We start from the raw sequence: 22,233 nt of genomic DNA, 5'->3' as shown, positions 1-22,233 counted from the left end.
GGGCGGGCGCCGCGGGCCCCGGCGCGGCCTGTGGTGCCCGCACCGAGCGCGAGCCGCTGCTCTCCCGGCAGAGCCCGGCGCGCACGAGACTCCCAAGCGGTGCCTGAGCAGGAGGCCGCGCGGCGCCGCCTTCAGCTCGCCCGCCGCCGACGGCGACGCGCAGCAGGAGATCTTCTGGGACCCGCACTCGCCCGTCGCCCGCGGGGCAGGTAGCGGCGCCGCGCCTCGCCCGCGACACCCCCCTCTCCTCCTCCCGGCCTCGGGCCGCAGCTCTCGGGGCCTTGCCTTGCCGCTCTGCGCTTCCTCTTCGCCCTCGTCCCGCAGATCCGTCCCCTGGTGCCAAATCAGCTTCGCCGGGTGTGATCAGATGGCTTGAGACGCTGTCGCGCCCTGCAGTTTTAAAACAAGTGGTTTGTTTGTGTTTTACCTTTTTCAGGCAGTGGAAAAAAGCAGCAGGTTGCCAGTAGGCGCACAGTGGAGATTTCAGAGATTGTTAATCGGATTGCTCCTCAGGTAACTACTGCTTTCCCAAACGGTGCCCGCTGTGAGCAATGATCAAACTTGTGTTCCAATATTCAGGTGTAGTGAAGATGCAATTTCAGTTACAGTACACTGCTTGCCATGACAAGAAGTGAGTGTGCAGGGTGACTGGCTTCACCCGTTCCCCTTAACTGAAGCTGCTGCTTTAAGATGATATAATTAAACAGATAAGACTATCAGTACACGTGTTTGCAGTCGTCTCGCTTGGCTTGCATTGGTTTGGCTCTTGTCTGTGGCTTTCAGTGCACTTGTTCCTGTTTAATTGTCTTAGCAACTTAGATGAATGTAAGGTGTGTGTCTAGTTCAATCTTCATCTGAAATCAAATTGCTAAGCATTATAAATCTAATCATTTAGGATGAAAAAGCAGCCTATAGTGGAGGATCCCTTTTAGGGACATGGATTGGTGAGGATGCCATTCCCTGTACACCTGGGGTAGTAAAACTGCGAGCTAGGACAAAGTTAAGTTGCACAAGGTAAGTGGCAGTTTCGTCTTGCCTATCACAGTTAAACTTCCAGGAAAAGGGACATTTTACTTAGTAATGTTTAAGTCTAGTGAGCAGTTGTACATTAGTGCACCAAGTGCTTTTAACTTTGGGTTATCTGTTGTTAACAGAGTAGTCATTCTTTAGAATAATTAAAAGGAATGCTTTGAAAACAGGGTTCACCTATTCCCTGTAGTTGCTAAATTAGAGAATGAAGAGGTAATTAGGTAGCATAATTGAACTTGGCAAACTTTTCTCAGGAGTTCTGATTCTTTTATATATATACTATCTTTGTTCTTATTTTTATTTATTTATTTTTAATCTAGAGATCTTAAAATAAAAAATCCTGAAGATGAACTAATGAAACTGGCTAAGGAATTTGATAAAAATCTGGTAGAGTTCGATGCTGTTCAGGAACAAGAGAAGCTTTGTCAGGACTTGATCCAGGGTGCCTCTGAGACCTTACCTAATGGTAAGGACGGCGTGCAGAAGAACCTGAATTCAGCCCTGGATGAGGTTTCTGAAGCAGATGTTGTTCTGTCCCTGAAAGCAGTGGGAGAGAGCACTGGCATTGCTGCTGCAGGGCCCTGCCTGTCTAGCAGTCAGAAGTCTGTAGACCTAGAAGCTGAAATAGCCCTTCGTGCCCTTTTTGATTGTTCCACCCAGAAATGTAGTGGACAGCTGAGCCAAGGACTGTCGGGGATTTCTTTAAATAATGATTTCCAGGAAAATAAAAGCACTTTGGAGGAAGACTACRTTCCTGAGCCAACTAAAAACAAGCAAAATGTTACTTCTGAGATATGTCAAAAAGATGCTCCATGTTTGCCAAGAAGCGTGAACCAGATTCTTCCAAAACCTGATACATTTCTGTTGACAAAACAAAATCCTTTGAAGACCAAAGTGGTGGTCTGCAGTAAGGCTGCTGATGTCATTTATGACGACTTTGACGACTGGGATGCAGACTTTTTGGCAGATGACTCTTTTGTGATGCAAATAACTCAAAATCCTGAACTGATAAACACTGAAGAGGCTTCACCAGTTCCTACAAATCCACCTGTGCTTGGTCTCTGTGATGCTAGCAGAACGAAGGAACAAAGTAATTGCAATTTAGTGACTTGTTTGGGGAGTTCACACAAATCTAGTATTTTGCAGTGTTCACCTTTGAGACAGTCTAGTAAAAACACACAAAATGTTGCAAAATCTCTTTCTTTACGAAAGTCATGTAACAGTACAGAAACRTCAAAGACGGAGTCTGCTTCCTTTCATGGCAAAGGTGACGTTAAGCCAGATAAAATAAATGCTGCTTGGAAAAGTGCCCAAAACAATGAGTTTAACTATATTCCTGTTTCCAGGGAATCTCAAGTGAAGAATGCAAGTGAAACTATTCCACCTAAAAGTAACCACCTTCCTTCTTTTCTTTCAAGATCTAGGCCACAGACTGAAAAATCCAGCGATACTGCACACACAGTTTGCTGTCAATCATCCAATATTGCTGCTAATGGAAAGCCTACTGATCTGACTAAAGTGGTCWGCCAAGCTAATGCGGGTCACCTGAACCCAGCTGAGATACCAAAGAAAGGTCCTCTGTCATTTGACTGGAATGAACCCAAGTTTTCTGATGAGGTTTTAGATATGTTTTGTGAATCGGATAGTCTTTGGGACGCAAACTGTGAGGACGATGAATTGTTGTACCAGGTATGTGACGATATAGAAAAGCAGACGTGGAGCCACGATGCTAAACACGGAAATGAAAGAGCTAGAACAACAGAAGGAGCCGGTATCAGCTCCAGGTCAAATGCTGATAATGGCTTCACAGCATCTAAACAAGGACTGTGCGATCGCCTCTCCGCTCAGAAAACAAATGTGAAGCGGGAGCCGCYGTCAGTGAGCGCTGCCGGCAGGAGCAGCGCCCGAGGGGCACCCGGGCCGACGGCAGCGGCGCCCGCGGGGAGCGGCAAGAGCGTCCCGGGTCCAATAACTGTGATCCCGAGTGCTCCTGCCGAGTGTAAATACACACTGCCTAGAAGCTGTCATCAGGCGGCTTCTGAGGATACTGCAAAGGCTATTTCAGGAAAATGGTACAGATCCAATTCTGTGCCAGCTGCGAAGACGGCCTCTGAAGGCAGTCCTGCTGATGGAGTAAATGCTTTCAGTAGCAAACCGGCAGACAGCCTGTTGTGCAGCGTGGGGAGGACGCTACATAACAGCTCGAGTAACCAAACGTCACTTGTGCCTTCCAAGTTTAAGTTCCGAAAGACTAACAGTGCTCAAGTCGCCCTGCGGGTAGGGTCTGAAAATCCAGCGTGCCGCTCTGGCACCACGGTCACTATGCAAGGTCTGGAAGAAAGCAAGAATCAGCTGAACACGACTTGGCACAGCAAGCCCGARAACACAAAGCTGCCTTTCAAGAGACACCTCTCAGAACCGTTTGCACTGCCTACATCAGGTACGCGTGTCTGCTAACCCTGCTCAACCGTTCCTGTTCTGACTCTAATTATAATGCCATTCTTATTTCAGCTCCAGTTCAGCTCAATTCGTCGGATTAGCCCTGATTGCCCAGATTAATGTACTACCTAGAACCTGATTTTTCTTTCTGCAAAATAAAGCTACCCTGACACCCCTTGAATTCGGGTATTGGCAGACTTCTGCTCCCCTCTCTCCCCTTGTAAGGGCAGGACACACAACACGAGGTGCTCAGAGTGGCTGAGACCAAGGAGATGCTTGGGGCTAAGCCCTCCTAAGAAGACGGCAGCCCTCAGCATGCCCTGTTCCAGTTTGGCTAATATTTTGCTGTTTCGGTGCTGAGCAAGAGCTGCAGCCTAACGCTGCCTCTTAATTCATCACTTATTTTGAGAAAAAAAATTACCCTGATTCATCAAAAATAGTAGGGGAGAGAAAGAGGGCATGAGGAAAAACGGAATGCTAAATTTATTATTGTGCACCTGGAAATTGGCCTCAGACCACGAGGCATTTCGGAAACACTGGCCTATATTGTTTTGCCTAGTGGCCGAAGTTGCCAGTGAAGTATTTTCTCACTCTAAAAACTACCTTACATCCTTTCCTGCAGCCGCTCAGTTAGTTGTTGGAACCACTTACTTGACGATGCAGACACAACAGCCCACGCACGGATGGTGCTTCCTGGATAACCGTGGAGTCGGGCAGGTGTCGGGCGCTTCTGTTCGGACTCGCCTCAGGGCTGCACTGCTCGGCTCAGCGCTGCCTTGACGATGTGCTGCGTCATCGCAGTTGTCAAAAACCCCTGTTTAGAACAACAACAAAACAGCTCGTCCATTTGGCTTCTCCAAACCATCACCCCGCATGATTTGAAGAATTCCTTTTAGTTCTGCTTGCTATCTGGGCAAGTAGCAGACAAGTGGAAAGTAGGAAAAGCAGATGTTACTGGGAGAAGATAACTAGACATTCTGTGGACCATTCTAGAGAATAAATGATCATTTGAAGGGTTTGGGGTTTCTTTTCCCCCCTCTTGTAGTTTTTTTTTTTTAAGTATTTTATTTTGAAGGACTATRTGGAACTATATGGAACTATTGGAAAATGGTAAATAAGTGGTGAAAATCTTGACATTTTATGAATGATGGGAGTCTTCTTGCTGGATCCAGGGAGGTCAGGATTTTATTGTACGGGAATTTATCGTTCTGCAACACAACATATAAAATATTATGCTTAGCTATCATGCTCTTGTCTCCTCTGCAGATTTTTATTGCTGCTTGTGACCTTTTCTCAACCTTTCTGGTTTTATTTGTGTGACACCTGTACTGTATCTGACCCCAGTGTCTCGACCATCTTGACGCCCGTATCTCTCCGTAATGCACTGAATTGCAGAGCCCTTTCCACTCTGACAGCCTTAATTTTCTTACCCTGTTGCCGTCTCCTGTGCTCACTTGTGGGCCCTGCGTGCCAGAGCTGCCTGCTGTTGGCCCTGCACCTTCAGACGGRGGGAAAAGGACAAAAAGATGAGTAAAATACACACCAACTAACCTGACGGTCCTAACACAAATGTCTGTGTATTTACAGGGTCTGCAGTAGAACAGAAAAACAGAAAATGTTCCCAGGAAGAAATTGAAAGGAAGAAACAGGAAGCTCTTGCGCGAAGGAAATCCAGAATGCAGGCGTCCTTAAAGGACACGTGAGCTGCTCTGTTCTGCCTGCCGAAGAAGTTTTGTTCCACGCTCTCTATGGGCAATGAAGTTTGAGAGTGCAATCAGTTACCGTATCATTGTGTTGAATCTGTACAGTTAAAACATCCTAAGAGTATGAAAATATTTGTACGCACACAGAAGACTTGAAATCAGACTTTTGATTGTGTTTCTCTTTCTGGGAATAATCCAGACAAAGACTCTGGCCACTCATAAATAGCTTAAATGTAAAAGTGAGACTGAGAAATGCAAAGTTTTGTTCTCAGGTAGTTTTGGTTTTAAGAAAGGTACAATCAAGAAAACATCCAAAATAACAGAAATGCACAGGGCATGCAAAACTTGCTTAGTCTGTGGGGTTTTTGGTAAAAATCATACATAGGGAAGGAGGGATTTATAAGGTGAAAGAGCATCCAGAAAAGGATACTTTTTTTTTTTTTTTTTTTTTTTTTTTAAAGTCCCTCCAGGAAGAGCTGCAAATACCATAGCTAACAAATCTTGACAACCTTTCCCTAAACGGCTATTACCCAGCTTACTGAAAATGCGGGCTACATCTCTTCAGCAAACCCCAGGCAAATACTCTAGCAGGAATGCTCAGCAGCTACCGATCAGCGTGGCCTGGCGAGCTCTACGTGCCCCTCGMACTGAGCTCTCTTAAAGCACAAATGCCACGTGATGCCAGTTTAACTGGGGCTGATAAATAGAGCTTTTGATGTGATAGATGGCAGAAGAGCTCCAACTGTAAAAGGGCCTGTGGGTAAGCTGAGTGATGTTTCACAATTGGTAAATGCTTTTATATAAACATGGAACATTATGAAAAGTGACTGTAATTTAGCTTTGTAAATAAGTAMCTTTGAGTTGTACCAAAAGGTTGGAAGAAGCTTTTGGTTGCTGTGGAATGTGCCTTTTTTTTTTYYTTTTTTTTTTTGTAATTTCTGCAAATGTAAATACTGTATATGTGTAAATCATCATTAAACTGTACTTTTTTAAACATTCTTTAGTCGTATTTGAATAATAGTTGGCGGGCATAGAAAACAGATGAAGGAGGCGGAGGAATAGGCATCCCAGCTGGTTTTACCTGAATTGTTGTTGGAATTTACCTGTAATTGTTGTCAACGACAAAATCCTTAGGCCTGGAGGAAGCTGGCTCTGAATGCAGCAGTCAGCACAGCAGTCCTGAACACTCGAGATCCACAGCAGAGGATCCTGAACACTGCTTTCCACAGCAGAGGATCCTGAACACTGCTTTCCACAGCGGAGGGAAGGCCCTTCAGTCTCACCCACAGCTGGCTGGTGAGGATCTCAAAGCCCGAGGCTGCTGGTGCCCACAGGAGGGTGGGTGACCCACAGGCTCTGTCCTTGGGCCAGCTCTGTCCTTGCGCAGCAGGGCAGGGATCCGCTTGTGCATCCGACTGGAAGCGGTCCTCGACAAATGGGCTGCAGCCTGTCCAAAATCTTCACCGTAATAATGCACTTACTGGAAACACAAAACAGCAAGGTCCTTTGTCGTTGTCGGGTCTTCGCTGGCAGAGCTGGAGCTGTGTAAAGAAGCAGGGTTTGCGTGTCCATATAAATAAATGCAAACACAAGTCGTGCTGGCTGCACCGGAGCGCCGCTGCGCTCCCCGGGCACATGCAGGGTGCCCTGTCCCAGCACCCCAGGTGCTCCCACACGTCTGCCCCCCACGACCCGTCAAGGACAGGGCAGCTCAGCCCCTCACGGAAAGTCTAACCAGTCCTCGCCTCTATCGTTAAAATAGATCCCAATGAACACATGGAATTCCGTTGCTGTGAGGGCTATGGAAGGGAGCTTTGGATAGCGTCGTAGCTCTAGGAAGACACAATCTACTTATTGACAAATGACACACCTGAAGTTGCCTCCACCCTCTGCAGATCATCRTTTTAAGTGCTTCATATCTACTGCCTAGGCATACTTTAAGAATTCATTTGCTCATCAGTGTGAAACACGCAGATTGTATTTGACAATTTAGGGCTAATGCATGTACTGGTCTGTCCATTAAGTTAATTGTAACAGAGGGGCTTTGTTTTGGTTTGTTTTTTATTTTTCATAAATACCTACTATACCTCAAGGCCTGCAGCTTGGTCTTTCTCAACCACTGCTTTCTAAATAGAAATCACAAGTACGTGGGAACATCGTTTCTTAACGGATAGTGAGACACAAACTAAGATTTTTCACTGATCTAACCATCACTGACTCTGCCCATCACCCTCCAGTTAACAAAAAATGAACAGAATTTCCTCTTTTGGTGACTTCATAATATCAGGATCAGATAAAGCATTTCTTGCAGCAAAATTAGCACCCTCTATACCAGCCCCCTTAGCTCAAATTTGCCTAAGTGAAACGCTTAGAGGAAAACGATACCCCAGCAGAGCTTCCCTGGGTGATGCAGGGGAGGCAGCAGTAAGAGTCACTGGGGTTAGAGATAGTTACAAAGAGCAACAGCAAAAATTCCAAAAGCTGTGCAAACTTCTGCCTGACTCTTTGCAGCAGACAACAGTTCTTCATTAGGAAAGTACCTACATCATGTTAATTAATTAATACACATGTACGCCTAAGAAGTTTGGTATTTCAAGATTCATTTCACTATGAAGGCACATCTTCCTGCAGGCAAAAGAGACCTATACAAATAATAACAACAATCTTAAATACATTCCAAATTAAATTATGACTGTCATGTTTCATTATAAATTAATTTATGAGTGTTTGCTTAGGCACTCATCTTCTTTTCATTCACAGCATAATAATTTTTACACGAGCAATCAGTGAGCTTTAGTTTAAATGTAAATGAAATTCCTGTATGTCCGCATTCCCGCAATGTTATTTTTTGTCCATGGATATTGAAGCATCTCACCGGAAGTGGAGTTACTTGCTAAAATCCACCATTTTTGATCTCTCTCCTAAGAGCTGGTGTTGTTTGGCTGTTTTCTTCCAAGAAGACAGGCACTACCAGGTGAACGGTCCATTCATTATAAYTTTCCCAATCTGTATCTAAAATTGAGTGGTGTGCACCAACACATCTGCGTTCACGCCATTCCAGTTCATGTTGGTGAGGGATCGTGTTTAAGGCACTTCAGAAACGCACAAAGGCTGCTTTTTATTGCGTTAGTTCTATCAGACCTTCAGAGAGGCCAGCACTCAGCAGCTCTTCCGATTTTGGCCTTCAATGAGCAATTAATGTTGGGGCTGCAGTTCAGGAACGGCAAGCTAATGCTGTATGTTGCGCTTGTTATATCTAKATCTTTATATACCCAGAGGAACAACGCAGATGAATTCATTGATTATATCTTTTTAAGCCTCCAAAGGGCTACAATTTGTCAGGAAAGAATAGCTGGAAGCAACAGATAGTGACCTAAATAGAAGAATTCCAAAGAGGAAATGGAAGAGAATGAGCACGACTGCTGCATTGTGCGGGGCTGCGGTGCCTGTGACACTCCAGTGACTCCAGTGTTTGTGGAGGAGGAAAGGCAGATGTCACGTGGGGGGCCCGAGCGAGCCGCCACCGGAGCCGGCCGCAAGCACGCCGCCAGTCGTGCTGCACGCCAGGGCCGCGGCGCTGGTTCAGAGCCCCGGCTCCGGAGCACACCGTGACGGGTGCGTCGGGCAGGGCAGCCCGCCGGGCCTGCCCCCTGAAACACCCGCGAACGTCGCGCGTGCTGCTTCACGGAACGAAACACAGATTTCTCCGGCTGTTGTCCAAACGTCTCGGCGGCGCAGAACACTGCCCACCCGCTCCACTCTCGCAGCAATTTCCTTTGAGCACCAGGGGTAGCAGAGTGACTCGGGTGAAGAGAGAATCAAGCCCCCGCATTTCATTATTTTAAGGAGTCCTTGCCCATTAGCACATAAATCTAGCGAAATAGGACTGCGTTTATCAGCAGCTGTAATTGTTTATGCCCGTTTGCAAACTTTTCTGAGCAAAAAAGGTTGCATTTATGCATAACTGCTTAACAGCCCTCACCTAGAACTATACAGTTAAGGAGAGCAACGCAGGATTTATAGATCTCCAGGCCCACACACTCAATACGGATAGCTCCAAATAAAACCTGATATGCTAACACAGCAAAGCAATTCGGGGCCTTTTGTTTGTTTGTCTTTATGCCAAAGCTGAGCACATGCTGGCACATTTTGCAGAATCATGACTTTAGGGCAAAGGATATTTAGGTGCCTGGGGGAGCTTCTCATGGCTAAAAGTTTTTTCCAACACTGGTAATGCACAGTATTAAGAATTATTACCAAGAAGAGTTTGAAGAGCAGTCACTTTTGAATAAGCCATTAGATACTTAGCTTTGGGTGTTACCAACCTACAGAAAGATGAACTGCAATGATAAAAAAGATGGGCTTAGCAGAGGAAAACAAGTGTGTTCTCCAAGTCTTACATAATATTTTGGAAACATTTTAGTAGATAAAGCAGTCATGCTTCCCCCACCAATACTGCCTTGCAAAGGACTTAATTAGCTATCATGTTCTACAGCAAAAAAGTGAAATACGTGCCTGGAAATATCATAAATTTGAATTGCTATCTTCCTTCCTTGTTGTTTCTCATAGGTTACAATGTACTTGGATAGGGTCAGATGTTTTGTAAGCTCTAATGCTGTATATGAAGAGGCAAAGATGACATTAATTCCAATAACTAATCTTGAACCTGCATAGGTATAAAAAATGAATCAGAATTGCATATACAGACTAAAAATGTTTTTCACATCAGTGCAAGCCGATCAGCACGGAGGCTGTCAGACCAGAGAAGGCTTCCATTTCCAATAGGAAGGGCCAGAAGACGCCCGAAGTTTTTTTTTTTTTTTTTCCCCTCCTTTATCTACCAGCTTTGCAAGCAACAACAAGACGGGAAGAGAACGCTGTGCTTGTGCACGGGCCCCAAGTCCTCCAGACTCATCTTCTCTCCAACAACAAAGGCTGACGTGAAGCATCACAAGCGATGCTCCCATCCAAACATCACACAAGCTTTACAAAACTCTTTTTTTTGGCCACGTTACCCCTCAGTGACTACCCCTTGCTCTCGGAGGAGGTCCTTAAATGTGCTCTCCTAACAGCAGATGGAACTAGGACCTACTGACGTTAAGGATCCAGAGCGCAGTGTGTCTGGCTGCTCAGGCTGCAATCTGGGGGTGCGTGTGGGGATACTTGGATGGCTCTGAAGGAGCCCTGCGAGCTGGCCGAGAACAGCGAGGTCTTCCACRCTACACCACAATCCATGTACGTGCAATTTGTGGCAGGCCTCACATCTCCAAAGAACGAGTCCTGCAAGATCAAAAAGGTTTGAGCACACTGCATCAGAATGTCAGATCTTGACAATATAGCCCATCAAAAGCATTCTGCCCAAGTGAGTTTTGTGACCTGCAGGAAGAGTTATGGAAGTGAACAGAAAGAAATTTGAAGATGTGTTAAGATAATGTCAATCAGTGCAGACCAGACAAAGAAAGACTCTTTCTCATTTTTTCTTGGGAAATATGAAGCACCAGCAAAACTATCCAAAATATCTGTTAGTTATAAAAATGTCAGGCAAACCTACATTTGGGAAATGGAGTGATTCAAACACAAAAGGGTGAGGAGGATTCTTGGAAGACATATCAGACATATTTATCTTCTCAGCAATTTGCCTGTCTACGTTGCAGAAGAACACAAGCGAGCACTTAAAGGATCCTAATTTCCTAGGCACTGACTCATCTGGCTTCTAAGAGAGGCAAGTTCCAGTTGAAGCGTCCTCAGCCGAGTCATTTGCAGAGCATGTCGGGCACGGGCTCGCTGCTGTCTCAGATGAAGGAGCCCACAGCCACGCTCTTCTCCAGACACGGGGACTCTCGAAGGTCTTCTCCTCCATCTGCCCCTCATTCTCAGCAAGCTTCTGGGTTTTTTTAGGTTGGCTGGAGGGCTGACCCTTCTCTCCCCCAGCCTACGCAGTGACATTTTCCCATTCATTTCCTTTACTAGTGGTGCAGTCAYGATGGCCTGAGCACATGTAGAAGCAATCACTCCACCCTTCAAACCTGCCACACTCCCGGTATTCAGAGTAAGCAGTGACATTCACTAATTGCTATGTAATTTGATGCCATTTTTGACCTGGGAACAAGAGAGGTTGCCGTGGGACTGGGACTATGAGCGGCCTGGGCTGCCTCCCCTCCTCACCCGTGACAGGAACCCGGGGTAGTCCTGCCCATGAGCAGGAGCACTTCAAATCCTGACACGAGAYCTCCTATCGGAGGAGGACGGGATGTTCTGGAAAGCCTCTCCAGGGGCCTCGGGCTGCTCTCCGTGTTCACAAAGGCCACTCGTCTGCAGAGCTGTCAGGCTGCTGCTCATAGGGGCTGAAATCACTGCCCCCGCCCTCTCACGGATATTATATATAGGCATGCATATTTTAATTAATTTTCTATACAAGGAGAATATTTATCAGCTAAAATCAGGAAGTAAATCTAATTTTAAAATGAAGCTAGCTTCAATATTTACTGCAACTTAATGACAGCTTTAGACAAGAATTTAATTACACAGAGTCAGCATGCCATATATATTGTATGGATGTATCATGGGACTTATTTTAAAGTGTAATTTAAAGTGTAACTTTTAGACTGAGCCTCAATATGAGCTTAAATCAAAATATTTCCACTGAGGAAGCACATTCTTCAAAACTGATTACAAAAGTAGCCACAGTACTAATGGAGGCTTACTGTAATTTTACAGTAAAATGACTTGCAATAACAGTCTGGGGAAGTTGCAGGCTAATTTAGTATTTTTCAAGCTGAAAACTGCTAAGGATTTTTTTTTTTCCCCATAGAGAGTTACCTTTTCCATGTTACCTGGAAATACATCTTTCTAAAAGGTCAGTTCTGTAACCTTTGCAACTCACACGTCAAGCCCAGAAAATACACCGAAGTGTCTGCACTGTGCTTACCCAAACCAGTGCTTTCCAGGGAGCAGCTGACAGACCAGGACTTAAGAGACCTCGTTCTTGTTTCCTTCGACCCGCTGCTGACTTTGTGCACGCGGATCTCAAGCAGGTTTGAAAAAGCCAGGACAGTTTTTGCCATCCAGCATTACCTGAGTTTATGCTGGACCATGAAAGACCGTGAGACTTTCCAATGAGCTGAGTCTCGGCAAAGGGAGATGCCCATCGGCTCTGTGAATACACAAAAAGGAGCTGTATTTACCAGTGTAAATGCAGGACCCAATTCTTAGTTACCCTGATCATATTTTGCAGTAAGAACTGCTAATCTGTGGCAGTATCTTAGACCCTATGTGAGATATTCAACTAGMTGTTTAACAAGCATATCTCAATAAAAGTGTAACTGATACCATCCTCTGACTACACAATCTCTAGAAATAAAACACACAGTAACAGCAAGGCAACAGTCTTGGGTAGGTGAGGAGCCAGGCATATTCAGGGACTTAAGTGCTTAAAGATGTAGACATCAGTAACATGCACTATGCAAGAAAACAAAAGTGATTTYTCATTATCCAATTATCTTGTGTGACAATGTCTAGATGTATATTATTTATGTCTATTTCCAGATCTTCTTTTTGGTAAAAACAATAGCTGTATTGGAGATTGTTAAGACACCGGTCCTTTGTAGGTCCTTTTGCCAGACATATGCCTAAGAGTGTGTCCATTTTACAGGCAAGAACGCTCTCTCCAAGCTGCTCCAGAGGCAGCTGAAGCAGGATTTACATCCTGCATATGGTATCATWGCAGCTCCAGAGGAGCTCGTGCTAGCTGGGGTAAATAGGGCCCAGAACGGAACGGCTGCGCGGGACCCTGGCGGGTGCAGATCGTGGCAGCCACGCGGCGCAGCCGGGGCACCTCACACGACCCAGAGCTTTCTTACCTTTCTGTGACGCTCCGTGTGTGCAAAGTTCCTGTGCAGCAGGAACGCATGGGCTCTCTTCCCAGCCCAGGGGGAACCTGTGAGTTTTACCCCTGCTCCACGGGTGGGCTCCACCTCTCCCTGCCCACACGGGTACTTGCAATGATCTGCTGGGTAACACAGAGATGCCCTGAAGGTCCCTTTCTGAGGGGGATCTGAAGGTGTCTGGAGGTGTTTTCTTGCAGCCGGTCCTGCTCTGGGTAAGCTGCACAGGTTTCTGGTGTTCTTAGATAACTGCACGTGGCTCAGCCACCCTCTGCTGCTCCAGAAGGGCCATGAGCCTTGATGAGTCCTCCTGGGCTCAGAGACCAGGAACCCACGGCAATTAACTAGCACTTAAACAGACTCACATGTGAATGGTTGTTCTGATGGCAACGGCTGCCCAGCTGGGCTGGCTGTGAGAGCCAAGGCAGCTCCATGGGAAGCACCAATCCCGGTGCGCTCATGGAGGAGCCGGCAGCAGGCACGTGCAGGATGTCAGTGCCCAGGCAGCTCCATGGGAAGCACCAATCCCGGTGCGCTCATGGAGGAGCTGGCTGCAGGCACACACAGGATGTCAGTGCCCACGGGAAGCACCAATCCCGGTGCCCTCGCGGAGCAGCCAGCTGCAGGCAGGCTGTTTCCCGGCACCTCCCCAGCCCTCCCACATCCCTGGCCGCGGAGCAGCAACCCTGGGCCCGGCATGGAAGCCCGGGGGAAGGCGGGCTTCATCCCAACCCATTCACACTAGCAGAGAGCAAGGCAGAAGGCCTGAAGCTCCAGCGCGGTACGAACAGCGGTACGAGAGGYGGTTCACTCTCTGGAAGAAGTCCTGACCCTATTAAAGTCAATGACAAAACTAGCGCAGCCTTCAGCAGCGCAAAAATTTCACCTTGTGTCTGTGGCCACTCCACCGAGGCTTCCAACAGGAATGTCAATTAGTGCCAGTTTCAAAGGTGACATTTGTGACATGGAAACTCCCTCCGCTGGGAGATGAGCTAAGATGATCAAACTGAGTCTGCAAAGGCCGGGAAAGGTAAGTGTGACATTCCCCGTCCTAACAACCAACTAAAGCAAACAGATACGTGCACATGGAAACGGTGCTCTTCAGTATTTCCAAAGCATGTCACAAACGACGTGATCATTGATAGAGAGAAYAATAAATAAGTAAGGGAATTGGAAATTCAATCTGTCTCTGGCAAGTCTAAAAGAATCAATTAGTGTATTAAAAACCATGCATAAAATAATGCTTAATTTAAAAAAATGAGAGATTGAGAGAGGGAGAGAAACCTTTAAAGGGTAAACTGTCTCATACTGTAAAGTGAATGAATACAAAAGAAATGACCTGAGGACAGCAGACTCCTGCTTGGAGTCTTCCAGATCCCAGACTTGCACACAACCACTATTAGCACGTTCAGATTAATAGTTCAACGGTAACTGGAATATTAAACAGTATGTGTCAGTTTGATTTTGTAAAAACATGCATCTGAGTATTTTACTTAATATCCGGGTTAGTCTAAGAGATACGTAAGTAGACCGGATACTGCAATACCCCAAATAGTAACTTCTTGGTTTTCATTTGCGTGTTGATGTTCTGCTTGTCTGAACAGAGCTGGGTTCGGCACCAGCCTCCAACACCGACATCTCGGTGGAGCGAATAAAAAAACACAACAACACACAAACTGCAGCAACACGCGGCCGGCTGCAGGTAAACCACATTTTCAGCCCCTCAGAGACTCCTGCTTCAAGGCAAATCTGCATCTTCTTCCAAGCCAGGTTCTGAATAAATAKATGATCACATCAGGGCATCACCACATCATTTTTCACGCACACATTCCCTTCGGAGCAGCTCCGAGGAGACGAGACTGGCACAGCAGAAGGGCTGCAGATCCAGCCCGGGAGCGGGAGCTTGTGCGTCACCTGCTCGCGCTGCACCCAGCCCTAGGAAACGCCGTTTATCTTCCACGTTACACGTGCCAAATTCATCAGCAGCTTTAAAACAGAGAAACAGAGACACGGATCATATTTTTAAGGGTTCGCATTACGCGTAACAAAAGAAAACGTGGAGCGCTGATTCACGGCCAGACTCGCGGCTCTGCTGCTGCTGTGCAGAGCGAGGCAGAGCCAGCGCCGCGGGGAGCCCCCGCACAGCCCGGGCCCCTGTGCAGGACAAGCGATCCCGACGGGATGAGCGATCCTGCTGGGATGAGCGATCCCAGCTGGCATGAGCGATCCCGTTGGGATGAGCGATCCCGGCTGGCATGAGCAATCCCGTTGGGATGAGCAAGCCCATTGGGATGAGCAATCCCAGCTGGAACGAACGATTCCACCTGGAATGAGTGATCCTGTTGGAATGAGTGATCCCGTTGGGATGAGCGATCCTGTTGGAATGAGCGATCCCGTTGGGAGGAGCGATCCCGCTGGGATGAGCGAGCGCTCAGCCGGCACACGCGCTCTCCGCTTTGGCCCCGCGCGGTCCCCACGGCCGCTGCCGGCGCGCGAGGATCACCGGCARAACAAACCTGCCTGGCCAGACACCGCAAGGGGCAGAAACCCGCAGCCTGGACACGGCTGCCCCCCCGGCTTGGCACCGTGCTCGCAGTGACCAGGAGCACGGCACGGCAGGAAAAGCTGGGAATTTTAGCAACTTTCCCTCATGGAGCAGGGACTAGGCAGGCTTTTCTTACCTGGACACTGATCTGACCACTCCAGAAGTGGGGCGCGGGGGGTACTATGTGTGCGTGGGTCAAGTGAGGAGGAGACAGGTTTAATTAATCTTAAAAGCCTTCGCAATTCAAGCACTGTAGTCCTGGATCAGTTCCTGTACTAACATGATTAGCAAATATTGACTTTTGAGCACAATAATAATGTGTCATCTGAAACCCCTGATAAGTAACTTAAGTACTTCCTTAGCTTGCATCTTATTAAATTAGATAAGGTATGGTTGAGACACATTACACAAAGCCATTGAAATGGGAAGTCAGACCTAAAGATTTTAGTATTGATTGAAGACAGTCAAAAGTTACAATAAGGATGAAACTCCGGCCCGTATTCTGCTCTCCCGTCCACTGCTGCTAAGCACAGATTGCTTCACTCCAGGACTTACACTGATGCTCGAGAGCCACTGATGCTAGTCAGGCAGGTGCTGTTTTTCAGCATTTGTTAACACAGATGTCTTTCCTTTGAGCTCTTCTTTTGGGGTGTGTGTGAAATCACTTCTTTCCATCTTTGCAAACAGTAATTCTCAGAGTTTAGCCATCAGTAACCACCAGTATTTGTGACTTTCTGACGTGCAATCCATCATTTGATTATGCACRATGACCATATAGCATTAGTTTTATGGAAGGTTAACCGACACAGAGCTTCTAAAGTTAATATAGTGGAGAAAGAGAAGCGTGTCACACTTGTGCGCCCGTGAATATGGTAACTATAACACACTCAGATCCACTCATAAGGTTTAGCTTAAAAATGTGTAGAGCAAGTCAACCAAGAAAGGAGTTAAAAGATGTGATACTCCTCAGATGCAGCCTGACAAATCTTACTTTATTGATTAGTTTTCAAAGGCAGTGCAGGGAGAGCACTGCACTTACAATAGACTTTGGAATGAGTGGTTGAGGGGGGAGAATAAAGCTCCAAATGTCATCAAAGCAAATGGTCTGTGAACGTTGCTTCAAAGCTAGTCATTAGTTGCCAGGGTATTTTGCCACAAAGCTTGTAAAGAGGTTTTCCTAGAGGGGAAGGTATGACAAAATGCACTTCTTGGCAAGAGGACTTTGCTTAAATAGCAGGACACATTAATTCTTGCTTGATACATAAAATTAATTAGAGGATTAACATCCTTTATGAAATTTTGCCAGAGATTTTTTCCTTTTTACCAGGAATAGACCCCAGGCCTTTTCTGTACTCTAATGAAATTGCAAATTGACTTGTGTTCAAATGATGCTTGACTAAAATGAATAATTAAAAATGTATTGCTAACAATGAGATGGGTCAGCTGATCTTTCCAAGGATTAATTAGTTTCAAGAACCATCTTTCTTATGTAACACAGCAAAGGCCAATGCCAGAACACCTTTTTTTTCCTGCAGTAGTTCCCCTTGAAGTCAATGGACCCAGTCTACTCCCAATTATCCAGGGCTTTATTCCATATTCAGTCTGTTGAGAGCGGGTTTTGCTCTACAGCAATTCAGAGCAAAGAACTACGCCTAAGGGCATTGAGCTGTTATTCCATCTAAAAGTCAAGGAACCCAATTCTCCCCTTTCCTTGGGTCTGATCCAAAATCAAACTCAATTTCTGGGAGTCTCTGGTTTGTCTGCATTGGGTTTACTGCGCTGCTGTAAATCCCAAAGACATCGACACAGCGGGAGACCTCTGTGGAGGAGAAGGGAAGCGGGACGATGACTTTTGATAGGTCAACAAGAGGATAAAGACCAAGGGACACAAGCARAATAGGGAAGCCTCTGTGTGTGTGTCTATATGCTTGTTTGAAAAACATGTTGGGATTGGCACCGTCCAACAYGAATACAGAAGAATCCAGGAAAAAAAATGGCTTAGCATCAAGTTCTCAGAAGCACGTTAGCAATCTGATTCTCAGATTTTTTCAAAAGACCCAAGTATTTCACTTCCAAAAGCTTCTAGGCAGTTACTAAGTTTCCATTTTCGCAGGTGCCTTGAAGAATCCAAGCGAACGTCTACCCTTCTCTTTACATGACTTTGAAAACTGGCTCTCAGACCCACTTCCAAAAGCGACTTGCATGCCGGGGCGTCTAACGCTGGCGGGGCGCCACGCAAAGCAATGTTCATCAGTCAGCGCAAAGAGCTGGAAAAAGTGCCCCACTAATGGGATTCTAGGCCTCGTAGTATTGGAGTCAGTTCATTTAGGACTGATTTGGGGATATTTGCACTGTGCTGCCCTATGCTCTGCAGAAATTTCCTTAGGTACTTTGCAAAATTAATCTTTACCTTTGCATAAGGTGAGATTTACTGAGGCATTAAGGTGCAAAGGGGACTGGTGATGGGGGTTGAGGGCCCTACTGGTAACTGCGCAGCTGAAAATTTCTTGTATAGATTCTTTGCTTTTAAATATRCCATGTCTGAGTTACTTCCCTCATGTGCACCAACAGGCCTGTTCCGCTTTTTGAATTCCGTAATCACCTGGTGTGTTTGTAAAAGGTCCCTTCCTGCAATGGGAGTTCTAAAAAAGGAAACCTAACATTCACTTTCAGTGTCCTCTCCAAACACTTCCTAATTCTCAAAACGATTACTGCTGCTGTGCATGTTTCTGAGTTCCTGTCTCCGATGGGATTTTCAGATGTGTTTTATGTTGTGTTGTGATGTTTCCAATTTGGGTGATGAAAGGTTAAAAGATACGCCTGTATGAAATTACCCAGTGGCTCTTGTGAGCTAACATCGTGCCTTATTGAGCATGATCACGCTGTCACTCGCATCGGCTGCAGCAAAGCTTTCAGAAACAGGAGGAATAAACTGGGATCGCCAGAGCCTATGGGACAACTCGAAAGAGGGGGCAAAAAAAGACATAGTTTCCTTGCTTAAGACTTGCTAGTCCTGTTTRAAGAGACGATGCTCTGGAAAATGTTGTTTTTCTTGAGCCGCCCTTTAGTCAGATCTTCTCACTGCTGGCATTGTGCAGAGTCAGCTTAAAAGGTGTATTTAGCATTGAGGGATTTCGTAAATACTGCTTTATTGTGCTTCATCCTCCCCACAGGGCATTCTGAAGAGATGAATAGTAAGTGTGAACAGGARGAGCAAGTTTCCAGTCCTGTCAAATTAATTAGAGCAGTGCAGGATGAAGAGAGGCTTGCCGTTAGGAAGGCAGACAAGCCTCCCGCGCGGGAATCGCTCGGGCATACACGCAAAATGCTACCTCATGTCTGGCATTATCACTTCCTTCGGAACCTGATATAAAACGGGTTGTTTTAGAGCTTTTTTAGAGCTTGACTCAGCTCCCAGCTGTAAAACTGCTCCTCTGACTTGCCTGTCTGTTTTGGCTTTTTTGTTCATATTTTTGAGACTTTCAATTTTTCCTTATAGACGCCCAGGAAAACCATTCCCAGCATCATGCTCGGGCTCTAGCTTGTGCCTTTGCCTACCTCTTTTCAGACAGTCATCAGAATAGGAGGTAGAAAAGGGTCTGACCCAAATCCCACTTGAGCCAGTGGAAAGGATTCCTGCTGAGTGAAGCGAGGGCTGGACAGCATCAGCAGACCCTGTTTTTTCATTCCCTGCCCAGACAGGAGCGATCTGTACTGCGTATTTCCAAGCTCTGCTATGGAATGACTCAAACTCTGAGGCTACTGCTTTAAAACCACTCCCCAGCCTAAACAGATCATCTGATAAAAATAAATAAATTTTCCCCCGTATCATAACCCACCATCTTCACTGTGTTTCCTTGGAAAGCCCACATTTTTATTCTCCTTCAGTAGCGTTTTCACATTTCAAGTGATAATTTGAGATCTAACATATTCTTCCTGCACTTCGCATTGCGTTCACTTCTGTTTGAAGCTGTTTTTCTCCCTCCTTCTATCTAAATTCTTCCAATTTTTGGAATATTATACTGCTCTTCTATGACTTCATTTTAATACATAAATTTTACTCTCTCACTTCATATGATACACAGAGATGTGAACTGCTTTATCACAACGTAACACAGCATGTAGCAAACGAGAATATCTGCATGGGCTCCACTTGGTCCTTGACTAGGAGCTAGTCATCCTAGTCTACCTTTGTAATGGGAAGAAAAAAGGCAGTTCTAGGGCATAACTTCTATAATCCTAAAGCAGAGTTTTAAAGCAGCACAGACTCTATCCTAGATGTGCTTATTTCTCTACTGGGAGGCTTTAAAGGGACTTGGAAATGACTTGTGTGGCTGTAAAGACTATCCCATAGACATGTCAGGTTACAGGATGTGAATGACACCCTTGGAAATGTGTGACTAGAAACAGTGGTCAGATTGGCTTTGCAGGGGAAGATGTGTCACATCTAATAACCAAACTCTTCTGAAAACTTGGTTCAGGGAGGTGAACAAAAATTAAGCATTTTTTATAACGCTAGGAGCTCCTATAATTGAAGTGTTAGAATGAAAAGTTGTGGTAGTTGCTGTTGTGTGCTGAAAAGTATTCCAATTAAAATGCATCAGACTCACAAAACAAATTAACAACAAAAAATATATACTGAAACATGAATGAAATGTTTCAGTGTTTCCTGCAATCCAGTTTCCAGTTTAGCCTTAGGTTTCTTTTTCTAATTTTGGTTCATGAGGAATTTCGAGCTTATTATGTTCAGCCTGTTTCAGAACAAAATCACACTTTACATTTGGGATTTCCAGTTAAATTGAGATTAAACTGATGTTTCATTCTGCACCTCACCCCCAGCCTGTATTCTCCCTTCTTTTATTCCACRCAGAGTATGGTAGCCCGCTCTTTCACTCTTGCTTAAGTTGTCCTCTGACTCTGAAGCTGCCATTTAGATGGCACCACTGACTTCTCATAAGCTCAGCTTGTTCTCCAGTTCTCCATCTACCTGACCCCATGGACGTGGGGAGGAAGGTAAGGYAGAGAATCTCATCCTTAGCCCTTTTCGCACTGCTCTGCTAACTGCTTGGATAACGTCTAGTACTTTGTGTCTCTGAAGAGCTGAGGTCTCACCGGGCCACATATAGTCATGGTCAATACCACCGAATGTTCTCCTTCTCCTGGGCTGGGGGTAGCTGGACGGCTYGTGACCAGGTAAACCCTGCAAAGCGGTGCTCCCAAACCCGTGCCCCGCACGACCAGCCTGCGTCACCACTGAGCCCAGCTCSGTCTTTGCAACCTGTTGAGAGCACCAAGGAGCTCCAGTGCAGCTCTGCATCGGCCGGGGCGACMGGAGGGTCCACAAGAGCCAAGTCTGCGTGCTGGGGACAGCGAGAAGGTTGCAGCCCGCGACTCAGGGGCCGGCGCTCCCTTCTCTCTTGGAGAGAATTTAACAYGCTTTGGTTTTTGTTCCAAATTGGAAGAAACGCACATTTTACAATTGCAAAACCCTCCATAAAACCAAACCATCTTTCTCCCCACAGCTCCATCCAAAACAGATGGCAATTTCCTTAGTGAAGTGACCACTTAATTAAAAGTATGTGATACCAAATTAATACCATTTCACCAGGTACTGGGAGGACCACTGAAGGCCGTCCAACCTTCTCCAGGTGTCCAAGACAGCTATTTATTCCTCTTTTAAGGTACCTGGCAGCTGGTAACTAATTTAAGCGATGCTTGTTGGCTCCCAAATAGAAAAAATAAATGAACACAAAAGAGCAAGATTTCAATTAAAGTTCATCATGTAAAACAGGCCTCATGCCTTCCCTGACCACAGAGATTAGCTTTTGTGTCTGGAATTGCATTTCATAAGCCTCCTCCCTCGACATGGAACATCTGCTCCCTTTAGGACTATTGTTTTACACCCATAAATAAAACATAAAATTACATTTTTGTCACTCTTCAGGCCAGATCTTCAGCTGGCATAAATCAATGGCAAGCAGTCAACCTCAGCAGAGCTCTACTGACTTAAACCAAATGAGGATCTGGCCCTCGATGCTTTGGTGCTGAAGAAAATAATGGGTCTGGGCAGAGCATGTGGGACATTGTTTATCAGAAAATGTGTGTGAAACTACGTGGAGCAAGTAACCATAAAGCATGATTGAGCTCTCCAGCATATTTTAACACTTCTTTTTCAGTGTTTACTGAAACCTTTTAGGTAGTGCAGTCTTCTCAGATATCATTTTATGTTTGAAAAGCTTTCTAATTCATAATGAAAAGTTATGCGTCGCTCCAATGAACCTCTAGCTTCAATTACTTGCTGTGCAAATGGTTGGCCTGCATTTTGACCAATGTTTATGGTGTTTGGCAATTTTTCAGTAGCTACTTTACCCTGATATGATTAATTCTTTGCATAATATGAGGTTTTGCATGTGTGGAGCTGAAATAATCCTACTAGGCAGAAGAGAAATAAAAGAGCTTGTGTGTTTCAGCTCTAAAAACATTTGAAACATAACATCACAATTTTAAGCGTGCCAATGATAACACAAGTCAGCCATGGATGAAGACAACCACAAGAGACATGAAGTTCCTGATGGGACTCAACAGCATGAAAGTCATTACTTGGCTGTAAGGTCAGCACACTAGATCATAGGCG

At 45.7% G+C, this 22,233-nt stretch overlaps 2 protein-coding genes across 2 annotated transcripts in view; one reads left to right on the top strand and one right to left on the bottom strand.

Annotated features, from left to right (window-relative positions):
- ETAA1 (ETAA1, ATR kinase activator) overlaps positions 1–5,563 on the top strand; it is a 6,372-nt gene extending 809 nt beyond the window's left edge. Inside the window, exons 2-6 of the mRNA XM_026033985.1 lie at positions 72–209; positions 437–513; positions 896–1,014; positions 1,350–3,469; positions 5,056–5,563. Of these exons, the coding sequence (XP_025889770.1) occupies positions 72–209; positions 437–513; positions 896–1,014; positions 1,350–3,469; positions 5,056–5,171 (2,570 nt within the window). The 3' untranslated portion in view covers positions 5,172–5,563. The remainder of the gene's footprint in view (positions 1–71; positions 210–436; positions 514–895; positions 1,015–1,349; positions 3,470–5,055) is intronic.
- A 4,416-nt stretch (positions 5,564–9,979) lies between these two features.
- Positions 9,980–14,020, bottom strand: LOC112942919. The gene is made up of 4 exons (XM_026033984.1): positions 13,941–14,020; positions 13,031–13,364; positions 12,100–12,324; positions 9,980–10,451 (listed from the first exon to the last, which is right to left on the bottom strand). Exons 1-4 carry the CDS (start codon positions 14,018–14,020, stop codon positions 10,269–10,271), a joined length of 822 nt encoding a protein of 273 aa, XP_025889769.1. The 3' UTR covers positions 9,980–10,268.
- Positions 14,021–22,233: the final 8,213 nt, after the last annotated feature.

The sequence above is a fragment of the Nothoprocta perdicaria genome, unplaced genomic scaffold (assembly GCF_003342845.1).
Source record: "Nothoprocta perdicaria isolate Ctin4 unplaced genomic scaffold, notPer1 scaffold_138, whole genome shotgun sequence".
Taxonomy (NCBI): domain Eukaryota; kingdom Metazoa; phylum Chordata; class Aves; order Tinamiformes; family Tinamidae; genus Nothoprocta; species Nothoprocta perdicaria.
This window is presented reverse-complemented; position numbering and strand designations above follow the sequence as displayed.